Source organism: Schistocerca piceifrons, chromosome 5 (genome assembly GCF_021461385.2).
Source record: "Schistocerca piceifrons isolate TAMUIC-IGC-003096 chromosome 5, iqSchPice1.1, whole genome shotgun sequence".
NCBI classification, from domain to species: domain Eukaryota; kingdom Metazoa; phylum Arthropoda; class Insecta; order Orthoptera; family Acrididae; genus Schistocerca; species Schistocerca piceifrons.
Genome location: NC_060142.1, coordinates 475,553,742 through 475,577,126, shown reverse-complemented (window position 1 = coordinate 475,577,126; position 23,385 = coordinate 475,553,742). Strand labels below are relative to the sequence as shown.

Sequence of the window (23,385 nt, the reverse complement as noted above, 5' to 3'; positions counted from 1 at the left end):
ACAAAATTACAACCTAAATTCTCAGTATCCCATTAATAATACTCAAATAGTGTGATACACCCAGTTTAACACGGTATCTAGGTCTCATCCTCAATATTTCCACAGTCTAGTGGGATGCTATCTGTCAATGAAAAAGGCCTTAGGCAGTAAAACAAGAACAATCTACAGGATCATTGAACAGTAACCACATGCATAAAATTTATAATTACAAGTTTCGTTGTGGCCTATTATGCAATTTAGAACGAATATAAATTTTAATATTAACAATTTCAGTGTGCATTGCTCTTTAGAAAACCACATCAATCAACAACGAACTTTCTTGCATTACGAGTTACATTATGTTCGACTCTTCGGTCACACTGGGTAAACTTGACATGAAAGCCAAACACACAAAAATATTAGTCTAGCGCAAGCTACATCTCCCATAACTATTGCAATCCCTCCACAATTACACAAGCCAGTGAAATCACCAAATACAGCCAAACTGTTCAGCATTTTCACATCCCACAATAAACAAAAGCCACAATACAGGTGTAACCTTCGTAATCCCCAATCATTTCCACTTAACTGCAGAAGCTAAATATGAAAATGCTCACAGATGCAACTACCAACTACATACACACCTTCAAAGAATCAAACCACTGCTGAAGTTCCATGGAATCAAATGCAAAATAATCACAATCTAAAATGTTTCGTTCACTGAGCCTCAAGTATTATGAATGTCTGCTGCACAACACATTTCCTGCAGTGCTCAATTTCCTCGCCACTAAGACTTGATGTTTCCAATGAGAAGTGTACACATCCTAATTTCTTACCTTCAGTAACTCGTATAAGTAGTATCTGATGTCATAGTCTGTTAATGTCTGATATAACTGTTTGAAGTCCGTGTTATTAACATGTTCAAATATGAGGGCAGGCGTTCTTGAAACTGGATCTTTCACAACAGCTTGTAAGGTGATGATATTCGTTCCACCTCTCAGATTCTCTAAAATCTTTATCTCTCGTTTTATTTTCTTCTTTTTCACTGGCTGAAAAAGTAAACAAACATCCACAAAATGAACATGCAACTGGCAAGAATACTTTCTAAATTACTATTATACTTCTTGCGTACAGCTAGCAGTAAAGTAATAAAGTTTGGGAAATGGACAATAGCTACAGTACACAAAATCTATAAACACTAAGAAATGAATGGGAGATACAGGAATAGTGTACTCATGAGAAAAGACGATGAACATACTACGTGATTTACAAACTTGGGATTTACGACACTGTTACAAGTTAATGGTGTTCCTCCAATTGGAGCAACAACATTTAACCTAATTCATAATTATTACATATAATCCACTTACTTTCAGAATTTTCACGACACACTTTTCACTGTTTGTTACATTGATGGCTTCAAACACTTCACTGTATTTTCCACGGCCAAGCTTCCGTACTAACTGATAGTCATCCTGCTGCCTAAAAAATTAAAAATATCAGGTAATAATGAGCGAAACATACCGGTATCGCGCGCAGTAAACAAAAAACTTACCCCCAATCCACTACATATGATTCATAGTCCCAATACTCTCGTGGTTTATGAGAATTTACATCAGCATACACACGTGCCCGACTAGGGAGAGACATTGTTGGGACCCAATGGATTTGGGCTCTCGAACAGCTTACACCTTTTACAACGCTATCCGCAACATATGAATGCAATAATGTTCCTGCAACATATGCATGTGAATACCAAAGTGAAATAGCGTCGAAGATTTGGGGTAAGCCAATTCATTTCATTTAATGTATACAGTGTATATTCTGCGCTACATGATTCCTCTAAACAAAAATTTATCTAAGGTTAAGTTAATCTCTTGCAGTGTGTAAACGAAGCGTTAACAACAGAGCTTTCCGCCTCATCATAACTGAAATGCGCATCTGATCGTCTTCGCTCTTACCTAACCAAAAATTACTCTTATCTGACAGATTCCAGACGCAATCGCTCCGTGATACAACAGTAATTCCTATTTCTCATTTACAGCAGTTATCGAAGTCACTTATTAACATTTTGCAGTAGAACTACTTTGGTCGATAGCCCACAATTAAGAGACAAACCCATTTGTTAACTGAAGCAGCCACTGCCCTCCCATACCATCAAACGCCATTACTTGCGCCGTATCTCGTATTCGGTGGTACCATACAATATCCAGTACACCTTAACTTCCTACCTAAAACATTCCGGATCAAAATCTTGGTGCACTTATTAATGTGGAGACACTACACAGCTCAACAGTTACAAAATAACCCAAGAAAATTATCGTGTGTCCAGAGCACAGTCCCGTATTTAAAGACGAACCGGCTTCTCAAAGAGTAAAATCCAAGATGGCTCCTCACATCCCGCCACGGAAAACTGGGAAACGAGGTTCGGTGCACACATATCCTTACGTCTCGCCCAAGTTCTCTTACTTACAGAATTAACCGGTAGATGTCACTCTAATAGCACCTTTGCGAATCTATCCATAAAGATATTCCTCGCAGTCCTTACACAAAATAATTACAAAGATGTCCATAATCAACGATGCTCAAAGAGATAGAGTTCTATTTTGTATCTTCACCGATATTTTTACTTCGATAAGCAAAGAGGCGTTTTATAAATTATGTTAGCATTCTAGTACAACTCAGAAATTTGATTGTTTACTCACCAACACGATTGTTGAAGGTAGTTATTATTTACGTTACAAATCAGTTCGCCGGAAACACAAACGTCTGCTACCTGTAATCATGTGTTCATAGTTCTAGGTTTAAGAAAAGTTAGGACTCGCGAGTAAACCGAATGAATTCTACAGGTCAGATCGAAGAAACTGAAAATATGGTAGTATAAATGCAAAGATGTTCTTCCTAAATTAGTTTGGATTTCCACTCGCATAGCCTTTTGTTTTTGTTAAGTACAGTGATATTGCGAAAGCAAATTGTAAACGGTTCTAAATTGTTATTTACCACTTCGTTCAGGTTATATAATCTGAATTGAAGGGCTCTGTCCTGATTTTACTGATTCTTGACATGACATAAAATTTATGACAAAGTTTTTTAGATGGTGGACTTTGTGTTGGCAGCACTGCTAAGGTAAATATACATTTACAGGTGTAGGGTGTATAACAATGAATTTGGTAATAATGTTTTTGTTTTTATTTGGAGAGGCGATGTTTCTGTATGTCAGTGGTAGAGAATTGAACCTTGATTATTGTTTTATTGCAGTAAATGCCTCGAAAGGAGAGACTATTTTGGTGGTGTGTCTATTAAGAAATGGAATTTATTTTATGCGTGGTTGCAAATTCCTTCTGGCTGCGTATGGTCGCAGTAGATGCTTTTGGAAAATGTTAGAAGATCCTCCCACTTTCTCTGTGGAGCCGGTTTTATTTCCTGATAATGGCAGATTTTTTACTTCATGATCGAGTGAGGGAGCTGTGGATGCAGATTGATCAGTTACACCTCAGTTATCTTCAAACGGATGAAAGCTTGTATAAGTTAGAGCAACGAGAGAAACTCGAAGGTAATATTTAATAAGCCACCCGCCTTAATAAGTTTTTGTATTAATCCAACTGAAATGAGGAGATGATAGTCTGGCTTCTTTAATGATTTAGAAATCCAAAGAAAATTACCCGTTACACGCATTCCGTACAATATCTCACTCGCTGCACGTTTTGTGCTAGGCTGGATAGTAAAAAACATGTGTAGTCATATGCCAGATCCCATTGTAACGCGCACTAACACTTTACAATTCAGCCCATTGAAAGGGAGGAAACACACAACAGGCAGAAAATATCACTGGTGTGTTAACATCTTTTAACAGAGCACAGAAAAGTGGAACATATTACTAATAAATGTATGTATGCAATAACCTGTTTCCTCTCACCCCACCCCACAAGAGGGAAGTGTAGATAATCTTTCCTTCTAGCAGTGTGTTGGAGAATATCTCTGTTACTCTCAAATTGAAGAGGATTTCATGAGTTAATAAATGTACTGCAAAGCTGTGGTTTATTTTACAGCTGTTTAAAAAGACACCTGCAAGAGTTATGTTCGTGAACTCCGCATACCATTCTAATATTTTATTTTGTTCAATGAATACATTTTGTCTTTGTGAGGAATTATCCCACAATATCATCCCATAGGGTGTCAGTGAATGAAAATATACGGAATGTATTAACTTAGAGATTTGTGTGTCAACTCCATGGTTTTTTCCAATAAGTGTTCATTGATATACATACGAAAGAACTTGTAACTTTTTACCTCTTTATGTAAACCAAATCCTAATAGGTGGGATATATTGGATAGTAAATATCTGGCTGAACAGGTATAAATGGTGTTTTTAGTAGAAAAGCAGTTTTAATCCAAATTGTGATTGACTTAAGTATCCCATTAATACTCAGGTGGGTGACAACACTTATGTACATTACCTTCTCAAAAAATTTGGAACATTATGTTAGAAGAGCTGTAGCTGATGACATCTGTGGAGACATTTTTCTTAGGGAGTTATCGGAATGTTGTGTATTTCAATATGTCTGGGGAAAATACCATATTAATAATGTGACTGAAAATATAAATTATAGGACCTTTATTTTTCAGTGTCTCAATGAATATTTTGCAACTTCATACAAACTTTTACTTCTGAGAGTTCAGTGCTTTGAGATCGTACCTTTCTCTGATGATTCATTAAAACATTTAATACCTCTTCAACAACTCACAAACGTAATGGCAGCTTTTAACATGACATTGACACTATACCTAATATGTTACCACATGTACATTATAAAAAAATAATATAGATGCAAAATAAATATTGTCAGTATTCCATTCTCATTCTTTTTGAGTACATGTGGTGTTACATGCCACATCATCATGATGTTACAGGATGAAGTCAATATGCAGTGTCAGTAGGTTCATTTGGCCTGTATTTTGTAGAATTCGTTTTTTGTTATGGAGGTACTTCGATACATATAGTGGTCTAATGTTTCCTCAAAGACCTCCTAGTATTGTACTTAATTTATTTTTAAAAATAGCCAAAAGCTTATTAAGAATTTTTTCATTTAGAACTGGCACTAGCCTCATTGTAAACATCAACCTAGTCAACATTCTTTTGAGTTTTCCTGTAAAACTTTGTAGTTGTTTTGCTGTTAATCACTCTCATCATTTTCATTGAGTGTTTGTGCGTTGTACATGTAGTTAAGTTATGGAATATTACTTAATTGTCCATAATGATCTGATATTCCATTTACCACAGGATAGGGGTCTATTTGTTTAATTTCTGTTTGTTGTATAAATACATTATCTATCAGTGCACAGCTATCTTGAGCTACTCAAGTATTCAAATTTACAATATTTAGAAACAAAGTTAAAGGGTACCTCATTGGCTTCTCTTGCAGTTTATCAGAATACTTAAACACAGGAATGTGAATTCCCAGTGACACTAATATTTATATAGAAGTAAAGGAGACCGAATTGTAGAAGCATGCTCTAAATAGTCCCGTCTGCTTCACCTGGTCCTCATATTAACATGACACTTTGCTGGATGTTAGTCTCCAACTCTCTGATGGCTCCATCGTTACATCTGTCAGTGTCAAGTCCACTAATCACTAATGGTGCCTAAATTTTCACAGCTGTCACCCCTTCCACACAAAAATATTGCAGCCATTTCCCTTGGCCAGCTGTGAACTGCATACCTTCAGTGTCACGAATTTCCTTGCCCAGTATACTGAAGGCCTCACCAAGGACCTTACAATCAGGCACTGCCCACCAAACCAGTCTGCAAACAGATGTCCTGCACCACGTCCTCACACATCCATAATTCTCCCTGCACTACCAAAAACCAACTGCAAAGAAGTGCCCCCCATCATCATCCAATATCAGCCCAAACTATAGCAACCTTCACCAGGACCTCGACTCTTAAACATCATACCCAGAAATAAAGGACATCATACTCCGGATCCCACCTGCCTAAAGTTTTATTCTGCTTCCAGTTCAACCTGCACAACTTCTTGGTCCAACTTTATGCCCCTCCCACTCCAATCCCCTTCCAAAGGGGTCATGTCCCTGTGCAAGACGCAGGTGCAGCCCAATTCACTCACCCAGCATATCCTACTCCCATCCTGCCACAGGTGTGTCCTATCCCATGTGAAGCAGAACCACCTGTGAAAGCTCCCACATCATATGTAGCTCTGATGAAATTTCTATGGGCATGATGGCCATTCACCTGCCCACCAGGATGAATGCCCACTTCCAAACACTGGCCAAGGCAGAGTAGACCAGCTGAGCACACTACAGTAGAGCTTAATGGCTGCTTTACAACCAGTGCAATCTAAGCTCATCCCTCCAGCACCAGCTTTTCTCAACTATGCAGATGGGAGTTATCCTTACAACACATCCTTCACTCCTGTAATCCTCCGGCACTCAATCTCTGTCAACCAACTGCACCCACACTTATCCAGCAGCTTCCGCTTCCTCTGCCATGTGACCCACGTCCCAGCCATGCCTCCAGGTCATCGTGCATTGCATAAACTCACCAGTTCCAGTACCTGTGTGTTGCATTCGTATCCTGTACTCCTGCTGCCATCCTCTGAACTGCCAGCTACCCCTCCCCGTTCCTCTCCTCTTCCCGCTTCTTTCTCCCTCTAGCCAACCCGCTTGACACAGCAGCTTATCCCATATCACCTGGCAAAAATTAGGATATGGCATATTACTCTTCCATAATTTCTACATGCATCTATACAGATGTTAGTTGTTTATAATCAGTTGCCATTTGTGTGATGCAGGAACAAGAAACTGGTACCTGAAAGCTGGTTATGTGTTATTTGAACTGTCATAACATAATATGTTGCTATCCTTCCGTGTAATATTTGAAAGTGTTGTGTTTAGCTTTGGTTGTGTGTTCCTTCATTTGTAATATTAGTGAATGGTATGCAACACTCTTAGATTTTAATAATCCTATTAAAATTTTCATCAAAATTATCTTCATCATCTTCTTTTACAGTTTCCAACCCCTGATCGAGTATGCTAGGGAACATAAGCCTCTCCATATTTTATGGTTCTCCCGCCATTCTTCCATCTCCACTCTGTCCCAGTGACCATCTCTCTCTCAGTCTTCCTGTAAAATCAAACAATGGGCAAATCCAGGATGGAATGTAACAATATTATGAAAAGGATATTTGCTGCTCACCATATCGCGGAGATCCTGAGTTGCAGAAAGGCACAACAAAAAGACTGTCGCAAAGTTAGCTTTTGGCAGCTGGAGCCAGACTCAGTCAGTCAGCTGTAAGCTCTGGGCACGCTTCAGTGGGCACCATACAGTGCAGCCGTGGAACATTGGAATGGACATTTGGCTTTACCACCTGGATGGTAAAAACTACATATCTGAAGGTGTGCTGTGCACAGATGAGGTGCATAATGGTTGAAGTGGAACAGTCGTTAGTGGGCAACCTCTGGGGAATATAAAATGATGATGATGATATTTGGTTTGTGGGGCACTCAACTGCACGGTTATCAGCGCCCGTACAAATTCCCAACCTTTGCTCAGTCCAGTCTCACCACTTTCATGAATGATGATGAATTGACGCGGATGACACAAACACTCAGTCGTCTCAAGGCAGGTGAAAATCCCTGACCCTGGCGGGAATCGAACCCAGGACCCCGTGCTTGAGAACGAGACCACGAGCTGCGGACTGGGGAATATAAGGCATATCCTGGCAAATGGGGCTCTGTTTGGGTGGATCTCTGTTTCCCTAGGTGCTCATGGGTCTGAGATGAAACTGTCAGACTTGCCCCTTTCAGCTTCCAGTGGAATGCGTATCAACAGCCAAACTAACAAGAGGGCTGGTGTTGCCAGTTCTCTAGATACAGGAATTAATTCAAATTCTTATGTTTCTAATAATAGAATGTATGCTACTAGACAGCATGTGCTTTTAATAGTTAAAAGGAAAGAGAGCAGATTTGAAAAAGTTTGCCTTTTCTGCATTCAAAAGAATTTTACAGAGCATTGCTGGAACTTTAAAATATTCGAAGTGATTGCGAAATTGTACACTGTTGGATAAAACTTCTAGCTCCCAACAAACAACAACACTCCACCCTCAAGAGAGCTAAATGCGTAGGAATATGCAACTGAAACAAAGTTATACAACATGTTGAGCTACAGCAAAGGTGTTGTGTACTGCGGAGATATTGTGGATATTTCTAAAGAGGAACTGAAAGATGAGTGGGCTCAAGAAGGTGTGGGCAAAATATAATGAACCAGGTGGATAACAAACTGGTCGTATCAGTGTCCTTAATCCTTACATCTCCTACGAAGTGTGTAAATTGTGCTGGGGATCACACTGTCTGTAATAGAGGCTGCAGTGTTTAATCGTGAAGAAAGGGAGATACAGGAGCTCAAGAAAACAAAGCATATCCCTTACTGTGAGGCCATAAAGAACTTTAAGTCTATGCAACTTCCCACTTTTAGTACTTCATTTGCTTCAGCTCTTACGAAGCCTATTCTTTACACAGAGGAATGTAACTAGTGTCAGCACACTGTATTTGTCAATGCAGTTGTGAAGGTGCTTAGCCTTAGACACAAAATCAGAAAAAGCCATACTTTCCAACATTATAGAGCTTAAGCTGCATGAAAAGGCAGACTGCAGCAAATAGTTCAGCACTACTGCTAGCACTGCCATTAATGTTTTTCCAATGTCTTCTCCTAACCTAAAGGGAAGCATCAACCACACCATGTGAATCTGACATTTCCGATGATCAAGCTTTGCCGACAGGGAGGAATACAAAGCCTTCCAAGAGCAACCATTTAGCTTCCAGACTAAGCTTCCATCCATTGTAGGATTTCCACCTCAGTAGAGGTACAGGGTGAAAGAAAAACATCACCAATGAAATGGCCTCCATACTACAGTAGAACATCAATGAGTTCAGGACACTTGCGGAAGAACTGAAACTCCTAATGCAGGGACATCCTCAGTGCTTGTGTTTACAGAAAATATGTTTTAAAGTTACTGACGCCCCTGTGTTACAAGGCTATACCTCCAGCTAATGGGAAGTTGTTCAGCCATCTGGGTCTGTTTGAACAAAGAGACAGTATTCAGGAAACAGGGAACTGCATCACACATCGGTTTCACCACACCTCTGGCTTATCCACCCTATAGTCCTCAGGTCATCTTCGAAGGCAGAATATGCCTTGGTGAACTGACAAGTACTGCTGAGCAATTTGGGTCTGGTGTGCTGCTCTGTGACAGTTTTTAAGTGCCTCCAAATAGCATAAAACCTCCCAGCTTTTTAAAGTCAAAGCTCTATGCATAATCAAGGAGGGAAAGAAAAAGGCATGGCATGTGTTTGGTTCACATGTTCTATGAAAGAATAGGAAGCCACCAGTTATGGTAAAAGCAGTTTCTTACCTATAGCACCAGTGTTGAAGCAGAGTCGTCTCCTAACTACACCTGAAGACATCACCCATGCATCAGCAGAACATTTTGGGATGACTACTGCCATTGCCAACCAGGATCCAGCGTTCTGACACTACCAAGGAGAGGGGTGAGTTGGACTTAAGGTACACCAATTTTGAGTCATGCAGCTGCCCTTTCTCCATGTGGGAGCTGGTTTTGGCTCTGTCTGAGGCTCATGATACTGTGCTTGGTCATGAGCAAATCTGGTACAGCATGATGCTAAACTTGCCAACAGCATCAAAAGAAATCTCATATAGTGTTTTAATTCCCTCTGGCAGACAGGACAATTTCCCAACTCATGCAGGGATGCAATTTTAATATCTCTCCTCAAATCAATAAAGGACCGAATGTGTCAATAGCTAAGGGAGCATCACCTTAATAAGCTGTGTAGAAGAGGCCTTGGAGCGAATGGTCAACCATCATTTAGCGTGGATGTTTGTGACCAGGCAGCTCCTTAGCCACTATGACGTGGATTCAAGAGAAATCACTCCTCTGTCAACAACCTGACTTTGCTAGAGGCAGCTGTCCAGCAAGCTTTCATAAGTAAACAGCATTGTATAGGGATATTCTGTGACATAAGTAAGGTGTATGATCTACTTGGAGGTACAATATTCTGGGACAGGTCCTCCAGTGGGGCTTTTGTGGCCCCTCCCCATATTAATTCATTCCTTCTTATCTAAACACTTTTTTAGATACTGAGTTGACTATGTGCTGTAAAGTAGTTTTGAGCAGGAGAATGATGTTCCCGAGGGAATTGGTAACCTCTTTGCCATACCTATAAACAGCATACCATACATAGTAACATGTTCTGTGCAGTGCTCGTTATTTGTGGACAGTTTTGCCATTTATTGTTCTACCTCTGGTTTCTGGACCTCACTTTTCATTTCGAACTGTCATGGGTACCACATCTAAAAGACTTGAAGGCAAGGGTCCAGAAAACACTTAAAAGTGCCTTAGCCACATGTCTTGGGGAGCATACAGGGCACTTCTGCCGAAATTTAAAGAGCTTTTGTGTGATTGCAACTTGACTTTGGGTGCATAGTGCACAAATCAGCAAGACCTTACTGAAGGTCATTGAAGCTATACACCATGAGGGGATCAGGCTAGCTATGAGTGCTAACAGGACCAACTCGACAGCCAGACTTTGTGATGAGGCTGGGAAACTGTCATTCACCATCCAGTGGCATTCCTTGTGATGCATCAAGCATAAAAGTTTTTTTTTTTTCTGCTTCCAATTCACCAGTATACCTCCAGCTATGGAACACCTTTTCTCCTATTGTCAATTAGCAACAAGGCCGTACGAGATCTGCATGAAGTATGTTCTGCAGTCACTTTTGTGTGGAGCTAATACAAACCCAAATCCAGCATTTTAGCAAATTTCCTCCGTGGTTACTGCAGAGGCCCAGAATAATTTTAGATTTAATGCAGTATAGGGGAGGCTGCTCTCCTGCGTCTGTTTTTAATACCATATTTTATGACATTTTAAATGATCACCAAAACTGTATAGCTGTATTCAAAGATGAGTTAAAGAGGGGTCTCCATTGATTGCTTTGTTGTTTTCTCTGATTGTGTCCTGAAGATCCTGTTGCCCCAAGACATCACTGTTGTTGATGTGAAATAATATGCAATATTACAGGCCCTGGAGGAGGTGAGATTTTGTGCAGCTGCTATATTCCTAACATGTTCAGACTACCTGAGCACCCTTCACACTGGTACCTAGCAGATAAGGTAGTCCAAGATAACCGGGATTCCCTTCTCCACCTAGAGAGGCTGGGGTAGGAGGTGACTTTCTGCTGGGTGCCAGGGCAACAAACTGGCAGATGTAGGAGGCAAGGAGATATGGCGTGAGCCTCAGTTCAGTGTGCCATCCCCTTACAAGCTGTGGCTTTATTGATGAGGTCAGTGGTGTTCTGTGACATACTGACAGAGATGTGGAGCCATGCCAACTCCAGTGCCACGGTCAGCTGCACTAGGTTCCTCAGTCGAGGATCCGTGGCTTGAACAACTTGTTCGAAGTGGTCCCACAGATTCTCGATTGGGTTTAAATCCGGGAAGTTTGGTGGCCAGGGGAGTATGGTAAATTGTCCTGGCAGTGGATGCAGTGTGCCAAAGAAAAACAAACTGAATGTAGAGGTTGACATGGTCCCCAAGAATAGATGCATATTTGTGTTAGTCCATTGTGCCTTCCAGAATGATGAGATCACCCAGCGAATGCCGTGGGAACAGTCCACAGACAGTAATGCTTCCTCCTTTGGCCTGGGCCCTTCCAACCATTGTTAGAGGGGTGTTTGCTTTCAGACATTTCACGCTGTACACGCAAATGGCCATCTGCCCAGTGGAGCATAAAATGTGATTCATCAGGAAAGACCACTTGTTGCCACTCAGTGTACATCTGGTTGTAGTATTGGCATGCAAAGTTGGCGTGAGTGCTTGAACCAGGCTCTAGCTGTGGAGTCCTACGGGTAGCAAGATTCTCTTAATGATCAATGAGAAGACACTGTTGATTTTCCCTTTGTTCATCTGAGTGGTCAGTTGCTCAACTCTTGCATGTCTATTCACCCATACACGTCTCCACAGCCATCATTCACCCCTGTCATCTATGGCCAATGGTACATCACAGGTGCCTCAGCGCCAGTTTAGGCTGCATCATGTTGCCATGCGTGGTATACTTTAACCGCAGTGCCTTGCAAACAGTTTACAAACTTGGCCGTTTCACAAATGCTTTCCCCCTTGGCCTGAAAGACAATGGTCATGCCCTTGTAGACATCAGATAAATCACTTGGTTTGCACATTGGGTCAATGGTTACATTGTTTTCCACATCCCCCTGACATGCTTTACATACCATCCACTGCAAGTGCTACCATGTGCCGTCCGTGAGTGGTTATTGCATGTTGATGTCAAATGCAGATGTTGGTCACATTAATGTGACTGGACAATTTGGAGTGAAAACAAATATTAACATAGAAAATTTTATTACAATTTTGACAAAGTTATTTTAGTTCTGTGTGGCAAATAAGTAATTAACTATTCCTTATATTGGCACTCAGAAAAAAAATTTGCGACAATCGAGATATTTACCCATACTGAAACTATTTTATTTTCTTTTTTTATAATATGGTAATAAAAACTGTTTTACTGAAAAGTTCTTTTCATGTGTCACTCACATAAAAACACGCACGTCAGATGTATACCTGTGTATGATCACAATCCCTGGCCTAATTCTCCAACCAACAAGAAATTTCATTTTGGTATTGCAGTACACAGTTAACCACATTTTATGTTTTGTAAAGTGAAACTTTTTCTCCTGTCTCTCAGTACATTTTTGTAGACTGAGAAAGATCTCTTCGCAGTACAATAGGTCAATGGTGCATAGTTCATCGATGCAATTTCTCGTGGCTCCCAACACACTTCACCTTCGAACTTCTCCCCACTTTATTCATAGCCGGAATTACTCAGAAGAATATTCCTTAATTTAATGACACATGCTGTGCCCACTGAACCATGTATTTCCTCCAGATAGATTTGCATGTCTGAGCTAATGTGTACAGCTCTTTCAGTGGTAGAGATATGGACTCTAGGAGCCGAAATTGTGACAGGTAGATGTTGAAAGTGAGCTCTAAAAAGTGACAACGATGCAACATGCTTATTATTCTCAAGGTATACCTTGACTTTTTCAATAAGAGCTGTTTCAGCAGAGTCAAGTGTGTCTACTACCTCTTTGACTTCTTGGTAGTGTTTGGCATAATATAAGGCTATCAAGAGCCAAGTGCACCAACGTAAAGGTATAGGTTCAGGTAGGAGGGGAATGTTTGGAGCTATTTTCTTTAAGGAATGAATGTGGGTGGGAGCTTTGAGAAATACGCTGACAGGCATGAAAATGCAACACTTCAATTTCTTACAAAAACTGAAATTTATTTTAAATTTATGACACGTTTATGACACTAATCCACTAACTTATGATGGAATATTTTGGTACAGTCCCACTTAAGTGTCCAACAATGAGAAAAGGACGACGATCATAAACAAATGTAACAAATTAAGCCAGAGATGCACACTTCAAGGAAATTTTGAGTAAGCCTAGGAAGGTATTGCGTGCCTGTTTTGATGTTATACACTTTGCACTTTACTTCACAGACCTCGGAGATGACCTCTGAGACCTCTATTTACATCTTCATAAGCTTTTATTGCCACCTCTTGTACAAGTGATGGCATTCAACCTTTCAGGCATGCTCCTGATTAATGCAGTAATGTCCTGTTGATGATTCACATCCCATTCTTCCAGGAGGGCATTCCATAGATCTGGATAGTGCTGACGGGCTCTTCTCCCCAGCTGGTCCCAAACATGCTCAATAGGATTCAAATCGGGGCCTTGACCAGGCCAACCCGTAGTATGAATCTTCTTTCATCCAAGAACTCTTGCACAATTCTCACAAGGTGGGAGTGCATTGTCATGCATTAGTGTAAATCATTACCAATAAATGGAGCAAAAGGCACAACATGCTCCAGAAGGATATCTTCCACATAGTGATGTGCAGTAAAGCTCTCATGCTCCACGAAGACCAGATCTGTCCTCGCAGCTGTATTGATTCCTGCCCACACCATCACAGAACCACACTGTAAAGGCATCCTGGATGAGAAAGTGCAGGGGGAATACCTTCCCCTGGCCTTCTCCAGACCCTTTCTCCTCTCTAAGATGATCAGAGGCCAAGTCGTGACTCATCGGTGAACAACACTTGATCCCATTGTTGTACCGTCCAGCCAAGATGTTCGCTTGCAAAATGTAGTTGAGCTGTGCAATGCTCTCTGGTGAGTTCCAGACCTGTAGCAGGTCCAATGGACTGAAGATTCACTTCTTCCTGTCTTCTTCAAATGGTTGTCTCACTAACATTGACCCCTCAAACTTGATGGAGTCGATTTCATGCTTCAGTAGTGGTGGTTTGATAGTTACAGAGAATTTGAAGTTGTGAGAAGCGGTCATCTCTCTCTGATGTTGCTCTTCTCGGGCCTCATCTCCTTGCAGTGTCTCCAGTTTCCCTGTACCTTTGTACAGTTGTGGAAATCGTGGAAGGTATAGTCCTCAACACTTCTGCAATGTAATGCCTGCCATGGCCATTTTCCACCAAAGCAACTTCTTTTGCATCTTGTTCAGGGCTTAACAGCATGTTTACTCCAGAAAGCTGATTATGACAGTCACGAAAGATCCTGAAAGGTGAAGAATTCCGGGTACAACAGTAAGTGCTACAAGAGTGGTAAAACATTATTCGCTCACATTCAGTGATGTGTTTTCCAAGCTGCACAGGAAGCAGCAATTGAGGTTAGTGCAATAAACAATCAACACTTCATTGTTTGCTCGCAAAGCAATGCCAGTAACATACCCCATCTCAAAAAATTGGTTGAAGTTCTTCTCTTTGATTAAGTAAATAATTATGCAATGACATGCATCATTTATTGGGTGTTGCATTTTTCGTGCCAGTCAGTATACTTTATTAACAAAAGAAATCATACTGTTAACTCAGGAAAATTATGAGTACTTTTGATTTCCTGTGCCAGACAGTACAGGACATGGGTAAGGCAGGTGCAGTGGACCACACAGGGATAGAATTCTTTCAGTGTTGCTTCTGCTGTCACCAACAGCAAAAATTTGTCATCCCTATCTTCTGGCCATATAATGTGTAGGATATCACTCACTATGCCAACCACAGTACTGTGATTTGTGAGTAAGTGCAGTTTTCTTGGTGCTGAGAAATATAATTTCCCCACCACAGCATTAGCTATAAATCTGCCACGACTTCCAGTTGTCTTGTTGACTGAAAGCCAAATATAGTGGTATCAATGCCTTTTTGAATATCAGCAGTACCCCTTTCATACAGCTGCTTCGAATAATTTTTATGCAGTGTCGACTGATGTGGTAAATGCAACCTCTGACACTCTGCAGGAACCCCACAAAAGTAGGATTCTTTAGTATATTCTGTTGCACATTAGCTGCCACTGAACTAGTCATAAAGGAAATTAATGATTGAATCTGTTGTTTGTTCTTCTTCCTAGTGATGCTCATACCATGAGCTGTGAAATCTTTATGTTGAAAGAAATGTGACTTTTTATCATGGCTTAGCTAAAATTGAAACAAAAGAAAATGGCAGTAACTAAAAAAAAATAAGAACATGATCATGTAAAATATCAACATCAATTGAATCATAAATGCATGTCAATGAAGTAATATTAAATTCTGATTCCAAAATCTGAGGGAAAAGACTAGTAAGAAGACAAGTAGATAAAATGAATAATAAAAATAACCTGTTCTTGTGTACTTGTTTTTGAAATGCTTGGCAAAAAATTACTCTGCTGTCGGTTGTGAGATTGGAATCTTCCCCAGTCCACTGCCGGAAAAGACCAATTTTTGACGATTTCTGTTTATGAATGACAAAATTACACTTAAAGTGTAGTATTTGATGCAAGTCAACACATCATGCAACTTCACTTTGTAACTACAAAACCAGACAGACTCAAGTGTCACCTATTTGTTCCTTTAATATATTTCTCTCTTGTTGGACAGCATGTAAATAAAGGTTTGCAGGGTTTGCCCCAACATAGTGACATGTAGAAGTATTCTCATAGTGACAATGCATCATATGCAGTGTTCATTTCAGTGCAGGCATATACACTATGCAACAGAATTAAAGGATCACTTTTTTGAAACCTCATAATTGTCTCCCATTGTGGTGCATAAGTTTGAAATTTGGCCCAAAAAAGTCTACAATCTTCCTCTGTAATGATGCAAAAGCAGGTGCCCTGTGTCGTCACCATCAAGATCGAAGTTGCTTCAGACTGCAAGGTGTCAACACATGTGAAAAAAAGGCCAGAGCTCAGAACTTCATATGGCATGTAAAGTGCGTTAAAGATGTCTCATTAGTACCAAATTTCACCACAATTCTTCCCAACACAGCATGGATGTGTCACAAGAAGGGAAGGTTGTCACATCCCTTCGTAACCACATTCTACCCCTTCATTTGACAGCTCTGATGTAGGTCAGAACCCCAAAACCCATCTTTGAAGTCGTGCAGTTTTCTTACGAGTGGCCAAGGTAAACATTTCAGGCAGACTGCCACTCAGAATTGATACAAAAAGGCCTCAGGAGATGGCATAAAGAATGTCAATGAAACCACTCCTTTGTTTGAGACATTGATTCCCACATATTTCATAACTGAAAACGACAGTTCTCAGTGCAATGAGCAACAGGAAGATGTTTTTACAATCTTTGGTACTGCTGGCATCTCCCTGGTGCACCAACCTTTCTCCAAGGACATCATGGGCTACCAACCACATAGAACATGATCTCACCCATTTGGAGTGGAGTGCGATCACAATTTTTGCACTGGTATACACAGTGGACCACTAGGGACTGTTCAAAACCATTCAACAAAATTTGAACGTGATCTGAAACAGCAGACGGTTCTTATGCTTCTGAATTGCTCCTGTTTCACATCCTCATGTCTCATGGTCACGACAGAGGGGCGTAACGTTGTCACATGTGTGAGTTAAATGGCAAAGAGTACCTCTAAGACACTCCCCCACTCAGTTTGGCAATAACCTTGGTGGTACCCATCTCCATTTATTGAGAATTTTAAAAATGTGCCTCTACAGAGAAAACCTTCAAAGCAGTGCAACGTGTTTTCAGGTAGGCAAGCTCTTGATACACCTTGGGTGCCAGTAAGAGTAGCGTATTTATGGGTGTGGTTGGTTGTCTGCAGAATTGCACACCATTCCTGATGTGACATAGGATGGATAAAGGTCACCAGAAAGAGAGGAAGGAGCAGCTGATTGAGGCCAGTGAGGATACTTTTTAATCCAGATAATTTCAACAGCAGCTTCATGAAGTGAAACAGTCTCAACTTCTGTTGTGGGTATTGCGGCTTTAGTCTGTTTATCAACTAACCAGCTATTAGGTACACCAGAAAAAAACACAGAGCATCCTAGATGTTGATCGTCCAGTACCAAGATTACCACTATGATCAGCATCTATATAGCACTTCAGAGTCCCTGTGTTGATGTGGCATTCATACAGAATACTGTCAGGTTAAAAAAATTAATAAATAAAAGATAAAGTTGATAAAACGGCCACTGCATTCTCAATTTTGTTTTCTTACAGTTTTCTGCATGAGCTAAATCAGGAATAAGTTGAAAAGTGCATAAATATAACTAAATCGGCAGGACAAGTAAACAAAGGGGCAAATCAGTTATCATTTTCCAGCACCAGTTTTCCAGAAATGGTGTAAAAGTGCTCACCATCTCCTTCTGTCTTCCATAGATTACTGTTCCTGGACATCATATCTCTGGAATCCTCTCTCCTCCATGTTTATCATCATCATCATCATCATCCCCACTGTGTGCTGTCACCTTTTCGTAATGTGCCCATACTACTGCAGTTTGCATTTTTTGTTACATTTGTCTACATCTATTGTTGGCAAAGGCCTTAATGGCCGAAAGCTTTATTTATTTGTGACAGTCTTTTTATTGTGCCTATCTGTGACTCATCATCTCCACTACACGGAGAGTAGCAACTTTCCTCTTCATAATATTGTTACATCCCATCCTGGATTTTCCATTGTTTGATTACACCAATAACAGGGACTTTGGTGCGGGCTACATTCCTGTCCTTTCTAGTGTTTGATTCATAGTTTTTATGAATCTCATTCTCTCATTGAATTCTGCTGTAGTCTTTTTCAATAGGGTATATGTGTCTATACCATAAGTGAGAATTGGCACAAAATATGTGTGGTGCATGGTTGGTTTTTGCTTTCTGTTGTCCAACACAAGGTTTCTGTCTTGATTGTAAAAACTTGATGCTCTCTGTGTCCTGCTGAGTTATTTCCTGGTTAAGAGTGGTGTCTTTGGAAGATGTGCTTTGGAGGTATTTGGAATGGGGAACTGATTCTAATTTTGTCCCTTTGTAGTTGTTCCTTTCCTGTTTATGACCATTTCTACAGTCTTGGTGCTGCTTAACTTCAGTCCAAAATTTTTAAACATGCTGTTCCATTCTGTTAGCTTTCTCTGCATGTCAGCTGCTGTTCCTCCCCTCAGTGGAACATCAAAGGTGGATGTTGGATTCATTATCCATTTCCTTGATGGATTTTGTAATCTTGTCCATTACTACACTAGTGTGCAAAATTGAAGAACAAAAGTAACTTTTGCATGATATGTCACTGCCAAGTAAGTTAGCTCAATGAACCTTGGACCACACACACAGGCAGAACTGCTTCAGTATAGTACAGAAGGTAACGGAAAGAAATCTGTAATGAGACAAACAGAAAATGTGGTTTTATTCAAAGACAATAATTACACTGAAGTTAAGGCACTTCATGATGGTCCCCTGGACATTATAAATGGTGTCAAATAGTTCTTAATAGAGTGTGTGATGATGACATATAGCAATGCATGCTGTACAGTGTGCTCCAGGGATCACCACAAGGTTGGTAAGGAATCCTAGTGGTAGGGCATTCCATTCCTCCACCAGCGTAGTTGACAATTGCTGGACCCCCAAACGATGATGTTCGACGATGTTTCCAGATGTATTTTGTGTTCCCAGCACTCTCCATATGAGGATATGTCTAGCATCATTGAATATGATTGTTTTGGTGGTCCAGGTGTTATGGTGTGGAGAGACATAATGTTGCATCTGTGTACTGACTTCCAAATCTTTGAACACAGTACACTCCAGTCGACATTATTTTGACACTTTACTCCTTCCTCATGAGTGTCTTGTTGGGGGTGAATTCAATTTTATGGACAACAGTGTGCAACCACATTGAACAGCACAGATGGCGGAGCTCTTGGAACAAGAGTATATGTGACAAATGGACTGACCAGTCTGTTCCCCCCCAGTTAAATCCCATTGAGCTGTGAGATGTGTTGGAGAGATGTATAGCAGCATGTCCACATTCACCAATGACTGCCAGCAACCTCACTGGTCCAGGAATGGAACACCCTTCCACAAGATCCTTACAAATATTGTGGCCAGCATGGGAGAATGTTGCAGAACATGCACTGCCGTCCATGGTGATCACACGTCCTATTGAGCACCATAGTCTGCCATTTGTAGAGTCCAGGGGACAATCATGAATCACAGTGACTTCAGTGGTTTCATCAAGCTATGTTGCTTGGCAGTGACACATCATGTGAAAGTTACTTTCGTACTTAAAAGTTTTGCACACTGTTGTATTGTCAACAAGAGCAGTGATTGGGCAATTCCTTGTTGGACACCTTTCTTTGTCTCAAACCATTTCAGTCATCCATTGCCTATCTGGACACAGCTGTGGCAATTCTGGTGTAACTTATGTACTATTAAGTATTTTGGCGCCATGAGATCTTCCAGGCATTCCCAGATCTTGTTTCGAGAAACATTATCATAGGCTTTGCCAATGTCCTAAAATGCAGCCACAGTTTTCTTTCCATATTCCCGGGACTTTACTGTCAACAATTGTAGTTGAAACTAGATTCACTTCTTTTTTTAAAAAAAAAAAAAAATATAGTCCAAAAAGCACAAAATAGCCTAAACCAAAAATTTTTGTAGTTCAAGAATTTGCTACCAATAGGGTTATTGGCCAAGCTACATATTTATACTTACCATCGACTACGATCTGCCCCTGCGATGGGATTGACTGTTCACTCTTTGCTGAGGATACTGCAGCTGTGGGAACTCAAAGCACCGGTATGTGCCCGTGTTAATAAGAGACACAGCTGTTCCGTGTCCAACTAGAATTCTGCCACTGCTCCATTAATTTCCAGCTGCAGCACATGCTTCTGCTTCTGCTGCTGCTGCTGCTGCTGCTACTGGCACTAGCAAGATAGCATGCAGTGCACTGGCAGATGGTTTTGTGGTTGTTGTTGCTCTCTAGCTGAGGTAGACATGTGCTAAATGCCCCCATTTGTTTCATGCAAAACAGGTGACATCACATAGTGGACAGTGGCATTGTGAATGCCTTAGCCTGCAGTCTGGGCATGATTTGATTGCACTAACTTTCCTGTGAGTCTTTGATTACTCTGGGGCTTGCTTTGGGACATGTCGACAACAAATGAAGTGCTGTGCCTGTACCAACAATAAGGACTGTGAACCGTTATCTGCATCTGTTACTAGTGAACAAAGCTTCACCAGAAAATTGGTTGTTCGGTAAATTAGATGATTTGCAATGATTCATTGTCATCAGTTTAGTGGGCAACAGTGACTTCTACTACCAAGAAAGTCAACACCAGAAGTACTGTGAACTGTAGCTCACACTGATGCTGTTACTAAGTGAACTTTGGCAATTCTAAGCACCTCAGTCAGAATTGGATCAGACAACTCTAAATCCTTCATGCTACCTCCTTTATCAGGAGCTAAACATATAATAATATTGTGGATTATTGACTCTACTTATAATGTGCCACACTATTTACAGGAAAAAATCATGCTTGATTACTAAGCCGTGCAAATCAACATCACATGGTGTGTATGTTTGCTTACATTGCTTCACACATTGTTTACATTTGAGCCTAGTTGCAGCTTCTCGGGTTTGGTGGCCATAATAGTCAGTCAGCAAACGACAAACATCATCAAAACTCAAATTATAGAGGTTCGATAGTGGGTGTAGTTTTTGCACCATTTTGTGCAGTTTACTACTAGACAGCAGTAATAGTGCACTGCAATGTTTAGGATCAATTATTCGACTTGCCTTGCAATGAGGAACAAAACAGTGTAAATAGACCACCTCTTATTTACCACATGGAGACAAGAGAATGATGGATGAGTAGGTGATTATGCTGCAGTTGTAGACTATTGTTGATTTTTCAGTAGCTGTAACACCAATTTCTGATTTTCCTGGTGGTATTCCCATTGATGTTGCTACTGCAATGACTGCTGCCACAACTTTAGAAACTCAGGGTTCATGGCTCACACTGAATAGTTGCACAATGGGAAAGTCCTTGTCTCCACTTCTCCGGCCTACTCTTGAGTAGGTAGAACATAATGTACGTCACTCACACTACCGGTGATGCCGAGATCGACGCAACAAACAGGTGCTTCCTGTGGTCAATGACAGCTGAGTTTATGAAGTGATGACTAGCCCAAAGCCAAAGTCCAGAGTGTAACAACAGTCATTAGAAGCATACACAAACAGCCAGGGGAGCAATCCGAATGAAAAACACAGGCGAGGTCAATCACTCCATTACATTGGTGTGTATTGAAAGCTTCAGAAAATAGTCAGAACTACCTGACTACTGTGGACTGTGGTATTTACAGGTATTCTTACATCAGTGGACAGTTCAATGTGAGATGCCCCTAGCTGTGGCAGCAACCTCCGTGGCAACTCTCGATGCAAAGCCTGAGTATTTCTGAGCTTTCCTCCATCAGTACTCTGGGTGGGTGGCAAATCTGAATCACTGTCGAATACTAAAAGTACTGTTACAAAAATTTGCAGCTACAAATATTAAAAATTACTCACATGTATCACAAAACCAGTTGATTGAAATATGTCAAGAACTTAACTACAAAAATTTTTGGGCAGGTTGGTAATTAAAGATAAAAATACACTGCCTGACAATTAAAGTGAAGCATCCAGAAATGGAGAGGCAATAAAATGAAACCTCGGGGGTTGAGAGGGTATGTGATGTTATTGCAGTGGTTACAAAATCAAGTCAACTTTACAAAGAACTTGGCAGTATGAGCCCTCTTATTAGTATGACACTGCTTCCCTTCTGGCCTCAATGCATAAACTGATTTGATTGGGAAGGGCATCATAAAGCCATTGTATCCTCTCCTGAGGTAAGCCCACAACTGTTGTTATTGGTCATGATATCCCACATACTGTCAGTCAGACGGAATTGACGTACGTGCTGGACCCACAACTCTCAGTCAGACGTATTTGACGTACATGCTGGTCCCACACATGTTCTTATTGGGGACGGGTCTGGGGATCATACTGGCCACTGGATTTCCTCAACATAATGCATACAGTTCATGAGGCACATGCCATGTATGCATGAGCATTGTCTTATTGAAAATTGGCAAAATGATACTGTCATATTTGAGATAATACATGCGGACACAGGACGTCCATGACATACCATTGTGCTGTCAGAATTCTCTCAACCACTACCAGCTGTGATCTGAAGTAACACCTAATGGATCCTCACACCATAATTCCAAGAGTAACACTGTTATGCATCATCAAAACATTGGAAGAAAAGCACCTCTCCCGAGATCACCACTATACTCACCGGTCATCCAGGGTGGTGCAAAACTGTGATTCATCATTGAACACAATGTGGTGGTATTCATGAGCAGTCCATTCTTTCTGGTCATGGTACCACTCCAAATGCAGCCATTTGTGTTGTAGTGCTAATGGCAGCATATACATGGGACATTAATTTCACAGTCCGGTTGCTACTAGTTTCCATTCAGAGTTGCAGAATGATGCAGAGAGTCCATTACCTGTTTTCAGATGGCAGACAGGGATGTGAGCGGGTAACAATTTGCTTGGTGCACCATACCTGTGATATTCCCTTGTGGTGATCAAATGTTGAGCGGAACCTTGACGGTGAGTTTTCCTGCCCTCACATTCCCATTCAGTCCAACATCGAGCCACTGGCACAGCTCAATGCGATACAAATCTGGGTATTGCACAATTCAACCGGCCAGCCAATGGGAGACCCACAATGAGGCTCCTTGTGCCAGGAATGCTGTCTCACATATGTAAGTGGCATCTCCAGGCCATTCACAGTGATCACTCAATGTCTGATGCATATCACACCTTTTCTGTACGCTCCCAGACCTGGTAACAACACTAAACATGAACAACATGCATGCACCTTGCTGGCCATTTTTCCTCTCACAGAGATTTCCAATTCTGTTCATTTACATAACTGCCAACATTGTGTTTGTGCACAAAATTAAATTGA

The 23,385-nt window shown here is 40.9% G+C and overlaps 2 protein-coding genes across 6 annotated transcripts in view; one reads left to right on the top strand and one right to left on the bottom strand.

The window, feature by feature from the left end:
• Positions 1 to 2,444, bottom strand: part of LOC124797992 (casein kinase II subunit alpha) — a 70,075-nt gene extending 67,631 nt beyond the window's left edge. The window contains exons 1-4 of one of the 4 annotated variants that reach the window (XM_047261174.1): positions 2,339 to 2,444; positions 1,535 to 1,712; positions 1,350 to 1,461; positions 816 to 1,028 (exon numbers count right to left, since the gene is read on the bottom strand). In XM_047261174.1, coding sequence (XP_047117130.1) covers positions 816 to 1,028; positions 1,350 to 1,461; positions 1,535 to 1,629 — 420 coding nt within the window. In that variant the 5' untranslated portion in view covers positions 1,630 to 1,712; positions 2,339 to 2,444. The other 3 variants (XM_047261173.1, XM_047261177.1, XM_047261176.1) reach the window with 3 other exon arrangements.
• Positions 2,445 to 3,074: 630 nt separating this feature from the next.
• Positions 3,075 to 23,385, top strand: part of LOC124798361 (protein tamozhennic) — a 63,948-nt gene continuing 43,637 nt past the window's right edge. The window contains exons 1-2 of one of the 2 annotated variants that reach the window (XM_047261730.1): positions 3,075 to 3,105; positions 3,238 to 3,532. In XM_047261730.1, the coding sequence (XP_047117686.1) occupies positions 3,409 to 3,532 (124 nt within the window). In that variant the 5' untranslated portion in view covers positions 3,075 to 3,105; positions 3,238 to 3,408. Of the gene's footprint in view, positions 3,150 to 3,237; positions 3,533 to 23,385 lie in introns of both variants that reach the window. The other variant, XM_047261729.1, reaches the window with a different exon arrangement.